The sequence below is a fragment of the Xyrauchen texanus genome, chromosome 33, assembly GCF_025860055.1.
Source record: "Xyrauchen texanus isolate HMW12.3.18 chromosome 33, RBS_HiC_50CHRs, whole genome shotgun sequence".
In the NCBI taxonomy this organism is placed as follows: Eukaryota; Metazoa; Chordata; class Actinopteri; order Cypriniformes; family Catostomidae; genus Xyrauchen; species Xyrauchen texanus.
In genome coordinates, this window is record NC_068308.1 from 23,851,436 (window position 1) to 23,863,165 (window position 11,730).

Sequence of the window (11,730 nt, forward strand, 5' to 3'; positions counted from 1 at the left end):
TTATTCTTTTTTTTTTTTTTTTTTTACAGTATCGCTGTATACAGTATGCTCTCATATTTTGTGAATAAACATATTTGTTCTTGGAATATTCTAACAATACACACACTAAGTCTATTGGTCAAGCTCACAGTAACTCTATTCTGCCACACATACTGAACTAAAGGAATATAATGTATCTCTTAATGTACACACAACTCATCATTGCGTATATTGCAGCATTTTCAAGACTAAATAAATGCAAAAATGGCTATGATCTCACAAAGATCCAAACACACATTGCTACATGCCCTGATGAAATGTAAATGTATTGCTATTCTTACATTATTGGTCATGCAGGAATTTATTTTTTTATTTTTTCAGCCATGCTCCTAAAAGACCATGTCAACTTTTGATATCAGCCTCTGAGATTCACATTTCCAGTTCATTTTTTGTGTGTAAAGAGTGTATGTTTGGACGTGTGTGTTTTAGATGAGGCATTGTAAAGGCCAGAGGAATGACAACAACACTTAAGAGAATAGCATGGCATCATCATAGATAAAGAGCTGGGCAGGAGGGATAGCATCACACATCTAAAGGCTATAGGGCTCAGGGAAAGTCTTTTTCAATTCTGGTTTTCCACACAGTCACAAAAAAATATCAGTAACATCTGGAGTCTGGTTGGGGTGAGGCTTCGGAACAGAAACTCAGAGGTGGAGAGTCAGAGGGAAGAGAGGGGACTGTTCTCAGCTTCACACCTCTGGACTAATAACCCTGTTGAAAAAATAAAGACAAAATGTTCATTTAAATCATAGAGGAAGTTATTTTTATAGAACATATTTGCATTGTTATCACGATAGATTCTTTTGACACTTTCCACAACATGGGTACAAAATAGGGCCTATAAAACTCAAAATCATATTTATTAATGAGTTTATTTCATTTTAATCAAATAGTCAGTGAAATGAAGTGCTTTACCGTCAGAATAAATAAATAAATCAACCTCAGGAGGTCAAACTTTATGCACATTTTTATTTAACATTTCATTTATGTGGTATGCAACTTTGCAACCTTAAAATTTGTAACATGTACAAATACAGTTTAAAGACATGATATATTGTTATTTCCTAGTAAAGCACATTTAATACACATAATACAAACAACAATAATAATAATAATAAGTTGCATTTAGGGGCTAGATAGTTTGAGGCCAAATGCTGGTTTGTAGTTATGAATAAACATAGATTTCCAATCAATTATATTTATTTTTAAATATTTTTTCTTAAAATAACTTTTTCTAGTAATAACCAGTTAATAAACATACAACTTCTACTAATAATGATTAGTGCTGTCAGTGATTACAATTTTTAATCACATAATTTTTGTTGTTAACCGCTATTAATCACAGATTTTGAAAGTGCTGAAATTTGACATAATATATACTCCTTTTCCTGTCAAAATGCATTTATTTTCATCTTAGGAAACAAAACAAAAAAACTATATGTAACAATATAAGGCTTTATTAAAATTTTCCAACAAAGCCTTCCACAGTATAAAGATAGAAATGCACTAAACTAGCACAAATGCAAGCAACGTTAAACATTTCCCAAAGTCAAACTGGGAGTTTGACTAATTGAAAGAACTAGTCTCCATTTAGGTTGCATATTCATTGCAATGGGCATTAAATGTCTCAAACTCTCATCCTCCACAATATTAATCTGGTTTCCTACAGCAATAGTGAAGCTGCATTCATGATTCACATCAGGGCGGCAACGTCAACTTAAAGCATCACTTTGAACTCTACATGAAAAGCACTTGCAGACAAAAACGTCTCATTCTGCGTTTTGGTGATAGTTAAGACTTGACGTGCTTCTGTTGTTATTAAAATGCACCTTACATAGGCTAACAAATACTTGATTTCTATCACAAGTCCCATCTGGGATTGTTTTGTACATCAAATAGCATAAGAGGCAGGCCCGGCTTCTGAAAGCTATGCTAGGGTGTGCTGGTGGATATCATAGGTGGGCATTTGGGATGGGGGAGGGGTTACACAGACTACTAATTTAATGACAATAATTGGCATAACATGGCGTAATTGTCAAGATCATTAGACCCAATATAACTATATTTTAAAATCTTTCCCCATATTAAAAAAATATATTGAAATAAATAAACTGATAAACATTGTAAATAATCATACACATTATTTTACTAATTTTAATCACTAATTGTTCTAAGGATAACTAATATTGGAATTATATTCATTCATTTTCTGTTATAGCATAATTTCATGTACAGCTGCTTTTAAACAACGGCTGTTGTGAAAAGCACTATACAAATAAATTTGACTTGACTTGACTCATAAGATTGAACTATACTACCTCCATTACTAAGAAACAAAATAAAGCAATACGCTTTTAGATAATTTAGAATTAAAGCAAATTACAAAGACAAATTAGAGTTCCCACAAATGCAAGGATGGAGTGGAGAGAAATAATATCAAAGAGGAAAATAAGGATGGAGTGAAAAGACATATATTAGATGGAGGGATCAATAACATATAAGATTAAGATCCTTAAATTTGAGACAGATGTGAACTGCTTAAAGAAGTAATTATATAATATTAAATTATGACAATTCTTTCTGTTTGACAGAAATGTAATAAGCAATGATAGTGCCCTGACTGAAACAGGGCCGGTGACAGACCAGTTTGTCTCATATGCTGAAAGTAAGAGTAACCATTGTGTGAAAAGCCACATGACTCCACATGCCGAAGTGTCCTTGGGCAAGACACTGAACCTCAAGTTGCTCCCAATGACGCAGTGTAAATCGCTTTAAATACCATTAAGGCTTAAAAAGGCGCTATATAAGTGCAGACCAATTACCATTTACAAATATAAAAAACACTACACATTTCTGGGGCTGTTTTGTGATTGGTTGGGCAGTCTACAGCCCACCCTCAATGTTTGCAACACACAGCCTGCCCCCATATTGCTTTTAACCAATGCACAGCTTAGAAAAAAATATATATGTATATTATTTAAAACCGTGTTTCCCAAAAGTTTGATTGAGTGGGCAAGACTCACATTTGCCGATGCCTACAGTCGGCTCCGGTACGAGTTCCTATCTCCATACTTTTATCAGTGATTTTTATGTGTGTGGGCATGTTTATGTGGTTTACGAGGACTTTTTTTTAGGTTAAAACTGGTAATTAATTATGCTATAAATTGTGGTTTATGAGGACATTTCTAGTGTCCCAATAATTCAAATCGCTTAAAAACACACTAAACGATTTTTTATGTAAAAATGCAGAAAGTTTTTTGTGAGGGTTAGGTTTAGAGGTAGGGGATAGAATTTATAGTTCATACAGTATACAAATCATTATGTCTATGGAGAGTCCTCATAATGAACCAACATATGTGTGTGTGTGTGTGTGTGTGTGTGTCAGTGATTTGACTCGGGGTGGACACATCGCAAAGGTTCCGCCCTTCACACCAGTGTTTATGCTGTTTTAACCATAGACTGTAAAAAAAGATGGACGACGCCCCTTCGCTCTTTTCCATTGATGAGAACTGAAGCCGCCAGTGTTCCGATATGGCGCTGACATCTTGGGACTTGAGTCTGCGCAGTTGCGATTTCGGGACCAGACCTGCGCAGTAGTGAGCAGGAATTAAAGCCGCGAAATCATGGCCCCGCCCTCACTCTCGCTGAATCAGTCGCAAGCACACGCCCCAGCACTTTTGACTTTTGACTTATGACGGTGTGAAATAATTAATTATAGAAATGTAGATATTACATTTAAAGCTTCAATCTCCTCAGTCCTCCGAAGATCCCGAAAAGTGACTACTTCGCTCAGAGAACCTGTCAATCACAGCTGTCAATCATGATATCACGGCACCGTTTTTATAGCATCAAATAACTAACTAAAAACAAACTTATTTTGAAAACAAACACTTGAAATTACATCAACGTGATAGAAACTACAGTAAATGACAGAAACTATCTTTGGAAAAAAGATATGTGAAGTGTAATTTAATTGTTTAGTTGGTCTCACGTCCCGTTGAATAACATGGGGAGGCGGGGTTTATGACCTATACTAGGACCAATCACCGGGGGGGCGATCGAGACGTTTTGCTTCACTTTTGAGGGCTTGTGCAGCACACTTGGTATTAACAGTAAATGCGTTAAACGCAATTAAGAAAAAATTCAGCGTTACACTTTTTTAATCGCATGCATAAACGCGTTATTTATGACAGCTCTAATAATAATAATTAGTTGCCTATTTAGCCTAAATGAAGCTAACACTCAGTGGGAGCCAAATCCTGGTTTGTAGTGATAAAAATGTATTCCAATAAATGAAAATCTTTGTTTTATCATTTTACATTTTCTTAATTTTTTTAATGAAAATGTTTATAAAAATATTCTTAAAAATAAGACTGAATGGTTGAGTTTGATGAATGCAGATCATTTATTTGTCCTTTTCATCATTCTGTATGGGTCCAAATAATGTTAATCTCAATGTCAAATTGTAGAACTAACAATCTCGAGTTCTACAATTTTAAGGAAAGTTTGATTATTTGTAATTAGTTATTAATTAAGCATAAGTATTTGACTATAATGAACTGAATATCAATTCAACAGATTGACAACAATATAATATTGTTGTATAATTTTAAATGAATACAATAGGTCAAGACCAAAGGTGGGACAGGCCAAAATCACAATTGTAAGGTGGGCGGTACAGAGGTTTGATGTGTTTATAACTACCTTCATAGTATGCTGATTTTATATTAGTTCTGACAACAAAAAAATTAGATTTGTGCCTCTAATGTTTTTTTAATGAAGTAGTAGGACACCAAAGTGTCTTTTCTTTGTTCTCACCTCTCCACCCTCTCCTCCTTCCATACCACCACCATGAGAGAAGTCACCCTGTGGAATATAAGCACAGTAAGATCCAAGATACAGCTGATGTCTGCTTTAGATCTATTTAGATCCTTCCATACTTTGCTTTTGTCATATGTTATACATAAGCATATTAAATGACATTCATTCACACATGCACGGATGCAGCACAGTCATGGGCCACTCAGACACTCCCTGTGCTGAGGGAGTATGTCTGTTTACTATAGTGCATTATGACTGCTGTCTCTGCAGAGATGGAGGGAGGGATGGATGCTAAACAATGCCCATGGAGCTTCTGTGGAAGGAGAATTGAGCTGGCAAGCATTGAATAAAGCCTTCCTCTATTGGACAATAACCTTCCTCTATTGTCAACCTACTCTCTTTCAGTCTCTTTATATCCAACAACACTCAAATTGAAGCATATTTGCTCTCTCAACGATGTAATTAAAGTCTGTGTAACTAGCATTACCACACTAAACTGTATAAAATAATGACTTTTTTCAAACAGGTTTCCCAAACACACCCATCTGCCATTGTTCGAGCCATTGGTATGTTGGGCTGATTGGGATGCTCAAACAAACACAGCCACAGTGTTTACACTTTTCAGAGAAATCAGCCTATGAATTGCTTACTTATAGTTGTCTCTATATTTAAGGATGTATCAAATATATTATTTTAACATTGAAAAATTGTACACAATTCACTTTAAAATGCCTTATGGTAACATTATGACCATAAAACTAGTCTGTGACCACAAGAGAGGATGGAGACATTTAGCTGTATTATAAAGTAGTTTAAGGCAGACAAGTCATATACTGCATACTGTTAATTAATTCATGCATTAGTATTTGTACTGGAGACAAAACCTCTTAAATAACCATCATTCTGGCATGCACATATAGAAGCAATCAAATAGTTTAGTATTAAGACTAGTCATTGACTGTGACATTGACTTTATAAGAATATCATACAACTAATATTTAAAAAAGGAGGAAAAATAAGTACACTGAAAACCCTAATAAGGTAATAAGTTGACTCTGATTGAGAAAACACGTTCCCTCAAATGAATTGAGTAATGGCATCTCCAAAACATATGTAATTAAGCTCAATTAACTTGGTTTTCATATAGAAGTTAACTAGATGCAAGTAGTCTTAACTCAGATTTGCTTTTTAAATATTGTTGTTTCTGCTGTTGTTAATCATTTTAATTGACCTGATTGCATTTGAGATCAAACAATAGCACAGCTCAAATAAAGATCCTAATTGATTCTAGGTCAGTCATTAAATACACTTATTTCTCCAAAGAAATGCATATATACATGCACTTTAAGCACAAGCACAAAGAGAATTAGTCAAAAGTCCAACTTGACAAAATGGGACACTGATCACCCAACTATTTGCAACAAAACATTATAAATAATACAACAAATGAGGTAAAACCTCTATAAATTTGTAGTTACTACTATTTGAAAGCCCTCATACTTGACTTTTCAAGTAATACTTGATATTTCCAGTATTTAAAACTTTAGGGTTTACAGTGTAACAAGTATTGTGCAGGGAAATCATGCACGATTCACAGAGCAGAATGCAATGGCAAGCTGCAATTGGTAAGTGTCTGTTTGAGGATATGAAACTCTAACTGCTTTGCTATTATTATTGGTGAATTGTGTTTATTGTGTATGTTCTGTCCTGACAGAATACTTAGCAAGACATGTTCTTATCATGAAAAAGGTGCTTGGGTATCTAGCTCACACTGGGAATTATTGTATATAATTGCCATAGACAGGTAATGTAATTTGGTGTCATGGCATTTACATCTTTGGTGATTGGATAAAAACGTGAATCGCCCATGGGCAAAGATGTGCCCAAGATGGCAGATTTCAAATTATGTACTTCTTGCACCAGCCGAGCAACTGCCATTGACTGTACTGACCATAATAAATCAATAACTTGATGGAAAATTATGGGAATTCAAGTAATCAATGAGATAATAAATGCAGCTCTTCAGGCCCATTTTGCACAATGAAGAGAATGACTCTAGAAGGGGATTAAATGAAGGTAAGTAAACACCGCAGTTAGACCGATTGTTGCAAACATTTGCCCAATCTGTGTGTTATGTCATACAGCAGTCAGCTAAGGGGAAATCAGGTTAAAGCTTATTCTCATATGCAGCATGTGACATACATTCACAGGCCATCTACTTGCACTTTTCTCTCTACAAACCAAACTGCCATTCCCAAACCTATTTCATAAGCACCTCATATAAAGCATCATCCTTTTAATAGCAGTTGGACACACAGGGGGAAAAAATAAATAGAATGAGTTAGACACAAAATACACCATTTATACAGTACATGTAGACATGCAGTGCTCTGGACAAACAGAAGAGGAACCAGATAACAAAAAACAAACAAAAAAAAATCATAGATGCTGATTTTGTGGTATTCCCAGTGTGGATTTATTTCCTCAGGTTAGATTTAAAAATGTAGGGGTCTCTTAAATATAATATATGACAAAGATTAAATATAATATTTTAATTTATAGAGGCGAATTCTGCAAATGTTGGAATTTAATGTGATTTTGGGGAAAAGGGTGACACCTACTGGTGCTAATGGAGAATATCATGAGATCGCAGGGCACTCACCGGGTTGACTAGGCCGGTTGAAGCAGCCACATTCTCGACCCCATCTACTGTCTTCTGTCCCAGCTCATTAGTGGTCCCCACCGCTGTTTCACCTACAATGTTCGCCTGGTCGGTGGTCCTCTGGGCAACTGTGAGAGTCAGTGTTACAGAAAGTGAAAGTAAATTAGTTTATTTTTTCTCCAACTCTATTCTTCAAGGACAAGTCCAGTTTGAACAGGCCTACATTTTTGGTTGAAAACTGTTTATGGTTCCTAACATCATTGTTTTCCAATGTACAAGTGCATACTATGTACTAGAGCGAGTTTTCGAAAGTTTCCATTTTTGGTGGAGAAATGCGCTGTTCCAGTGTGGATAAGAGGAGTAAAAGTGGCTAAATCAATGAGTTCTCATACAAAACTTTAAAAAAAGCATGGACGTGGTCTAAAATAATCATATAAACAATAGGAAATGTTTTTATTGCTCACCTGTGTTTACACCTGATACCATTCCCTCCTTTGTCTTGTTGCCTGAAACATTGAAATAAACACATGTACAATTTTTATTTAGGTTTTCATGCACCTCAAAAATTCTCTTAGAATGTCAATAGAAAATTATATTTTTATATGCTCTAAGTATACTGAAGAATGAGCTCCAAATAAAAATACAACATAAGGTAGTATGGTATCCTAATTAAAGCAATAGTTTAAATAAAATTCTCTCAATATTTACTCACTCTCATGCCATCCCAGATGTGCATGACTTTCTCTTCTGCTGTACACAAAAAAATATTTTTTAGAAGAATGTCTCAGCTCTGTAGATCCAAACAATGCAAGTGAATGGTGACCAGAACATTGAAGCTCCAAAAAAGCACATAAATGCAGCATAATATTGATCCATTTGACTCCAGTTAGTGTGCACTAAGAAGTGTAATCGAGCTTGAAATCATGATCACCAAGGAGACTGTTGACTTCAAGATTAATGGTGAAAAAGCAGTTATATGTTGGTCTGTTCTCACCCAAAACTGATTAGATCGATTAAAAAAACATGTATTAAACTAATGGAGTCTTGTGGATTACTTTTATGATGCCTTAATATGCTTTTGTTCAAAGTTTTGGTCACCATTTACTTGCATTGTGTGGAGATATTCTTCCAAAAATCTTCTTTTGAAGAAAGAAAGTCATACACATTTGGGATGGAGTGAAGGTGAGCTAATGATAAAAGAATATTTATTTTTGTGTGAACTATTTCTTTAAGGCATCTATTGTTTTTCAAGTCGTTACATAAAAACAAGACAATTATGTTTTAAGAACTGCACAATTTCAACTGCTGGCTAGTTTGTGTAGCAACTTTATTGTACATACTGTGGCTGGGGAAAGATCATATTTAAGATCATATATCAAATCACAGTTTTTCAGTGATGAGTAAAGGGGTGATAGCAATCTATTCTTATTGTTTAAGCCTGCATACTGCTCGATATTTGCAGATGATCAAGTACTAAAGATATCAGAGCAAATAATGGTGAATTCCAAAGCTGATATGATCATAAACACTTAATTGACACTATTAACTGATTAAGAGACAATGATACTACATGCTTCAAAGTCTTTAAGCGTTTGTTTGACAGTCTTGTACCTACCCTCTTATTCCATCACACAGATTAGGCTTTTGTCATGAAAAAATCCCTTAAAAACTATTTTAAAACCCCCTCGCATCCCTCGAAAGACAGCTGCTATATGTTCATTTTCCCAGTATATCTTCTATTTGTAGACATGGGTCTGTCCTTCTCTATTTTCAGAAATGGAGAGATCTATTCTGAGAGAGTACCCTCTTTCTCTCTCTGCCTTTTTCTCCATCCATGTGTCCGGCTGTCTTTTTGTTTAGTTTTAAGTATGTCTATAACTGCTCACTACTTTCCTGTAGTCTTTCTGTATAAGGTGCTTTCCAGCCTGGCCTTAAAGAAGAATGAATTAGATAATGTCAAATTCAATGTGTTTGATTTTTAAACTGACGTTATCTGTTTGTTGGAGTGATCTCTGCTGCTTAAGCATATGAAGTCACTACCAGGCCTGGGTAGCTACACTGACATTATGCAGTCTGTGTCAAAAATATGTCTACTGCGTCATACGCCGTTTGTAAGAACACTGCATCTTCAGAACACAAAACTCTAATTCAAAAGCTCCCACCTTGCCAAGACTGATACATCGCTTTACACCAAAAAAGCAATGTATCAGAATTACGTAATTCCCATGCAGCAGTGTTTTTACAAGTAGCGTTCTTGCAGATCTTGCGAGTGGAAGAAAAGTAACCTGCCTTTGTTATTGTCAAGCTGAGTAATGGCTTTGCGCCCTAGTGCACTTAATGCCAAATAATCACTCTGAAGTCCCCTGACACTACGCATTACAGTGAGAGCAGATTTTCAGGACTATGACCTCTGAACAGGTGACCTTGGTGGAGGAGTGGTTATAAAGATTACAGACAGCAGTGGAGCTGAGAGCTGATTGTTGATTTGAATAGGAAAGCTTACAACTGTCGAGTTATACAGTAGGTGATGAAAATTTGATTGGGGAGAGAGAGTGTTTAATGTTTTCTAGAACTCTCTGATCCTCTATGGGACAAGGGGGGAGGTGGAATTTAAATCAATTTAAGAAGTAATTCATCCAGGAGGACAAAAGGCAATGAGTATTGTAATTTTTTTGTTTTGTTTGTTTGTTGTTGGTTTGGTCAAGATTCAGCTTGTAGTATGTGCTTCAGTCTCTGTCCTGTTCACTCTATGCCATCTGTTCATTTCTGTGCTGATGAGCACGTCTGACGTTATGGGGCTGCAAGCCTGTGACATAACACTGAGCACTGCACCTCTCATTTCCACTCTCTCTCCCACAGTGTCATAAGGGGGTGGTGAGGGTTAGTCATCAGAGTCCACTCACACAACCGGGCAAATCCTGCTGCATCGGCACACACGCTCATACACATACGCTCGCATGGAGACAGGGAGTACAGAAAGGGAGGGAGTGAATGGTGCAGTGCTCAGCTGATCCTCTCTATATGCCAATCCCCCCCACCCCCCACACCCCACCCCTACGGCTTACTCACTCATATGCACATAAACAACACTGGATAGTGCATGCAGGAAATAAAGACTACAAGCAATAGTAAAAAGGCCTTAAGATGGCCTTTTGCAGCATTTTTGCTGTGCCGAAGTACAATGCACAATACATAGTTTTTTAATAATAATAAATTAGTACTGGTGTCAATTCTTGTTATAAACTATTAAACATGAACATTTTGATGATTATTAGGCACTTTTTCAAAATAAATTAGCAAATTCTTAAATTCAGTGTACACAGATCTTGGTGCTGTATTTATGAACATTTACCTTGTCCCATTCAGGAGTACACCCCTATCGCTCCTTCACCACACCCCAGGTTTCTTTCCTGCACCATCTTTGCAGCACTGTCTTTTATCAGACGTGTAACCTACATTCACAAATGCCTCCATCTGGGCTCTCCCAGTTCCTTAGCAGACTATAGTGCAACCCCCCCCCCCCCATCCCATCCCATCCCATCCTGCACGCACACACACACACACACACACACACACACACACACACACACACACACACACACACACACACACACACACACACACACACACACACACACACTAATGGAATGCAGACTCATCCATCACATATGCATTCAATCCTCTGGGAATAATCGCTCAGACCTTTACTGAACAAAACAATTATTACCATTGTCAGCGATGCATTATGTTATCCTGCGTGCATGGGACACACAAATCCCTGCACACTCTCCGCTCCTCTGTCTCTCTCTTCTTCCAAACATCTGCACTTACCCACATACATGACCCCTTCTTTGGTCCTGAGAGCTGCTTCTTCAACCCCAGCTTTAGTCTTCTCGGCTGCGGCCACCACTCCCTCCTTGGCCATGGAAAATCCCTTCATTAGAGCATCCATCCTGGACGTTGAGTTTGAAGATGATGCTCTGCACACAGATGGGGCCTTGCGGGTTTTGCAAAGGGTCAAATTATCTATGTGCTGAAAGTTTCAGATGGCAAAAGAGAGGAATACACAATTCTGTACTGGGACAAACAAAAGCACAGACACTCTTGACGGAGAGAGCAGTGAAATAAGAGAGAGAGCGAGGGAGAGAGAGAGAGAGAGAGAGTCGAGCAGGCGCGAGAGAACAGGATGCAGAGAGACAGATCCTGTT

General features: G+C 36.8%; 1 protein-coding gene across 2 annotated transcripts; it reads right to left on the minus strand.

Annotated features, from left to right (window-relative positions):
* Window positions 1-11,730, minus strand: LOC127627160 (synuclein-like). 2 transcript variants are annotated; one of them, XM_052103421.1, is made up of 5 exons: window positions 11,354-11,728; window positions 7,987-8,028; window positions 7,523-7,650; window positions 4,858-4,905; window positions 1-750 (listed from the first exon to the last, which is right to left on the minus strand). In XM_052103421.1, exons 1-5 carry the CDS (start codon window positions 11,472-11,474, stop codon window positions 742-744), a joined length of 348 nt encoding a protein of 115 aa, XP_051959381.1. In that variant the 5' UTR covers window positions 11,475-11,728; the 3' UTR covers window positions 1-741. The 2 variants fall into 2 exon arrangements, with proteins under 2 accessions (XP_051959381.1, XP_051959382.1); XM_052103422.1 differs by lacking the exon at window positions 4,858-4,905 and having other exon boundaries at window positions 11,354-11,730.

Bases quoted from the DNA above. Each gene is read 5' to 3' on its own strand.
- LOC127627160 (XM_052103421.1), bottom strand. From the start codon at position 11,474: ATGGATGCTCTAATGAAGGGATTTTCCATGGCCAAGGAGGGAGTGGTG. The intron at 8,029-11,353 runs GTAAGTGCAGAT...TCAATGTTTCAG, and splicing joins AGAAGGGGTCATGTATGTGG to GCAACAAGACAAAGGAGGGA. The intron at 7,651-7,986 runs GTGAGCAATAAA...TGACTCTCACAG, and splicing joins GGTATCAGGTGTAAACACAG to TTGCCCAGAGGACCACCGAC.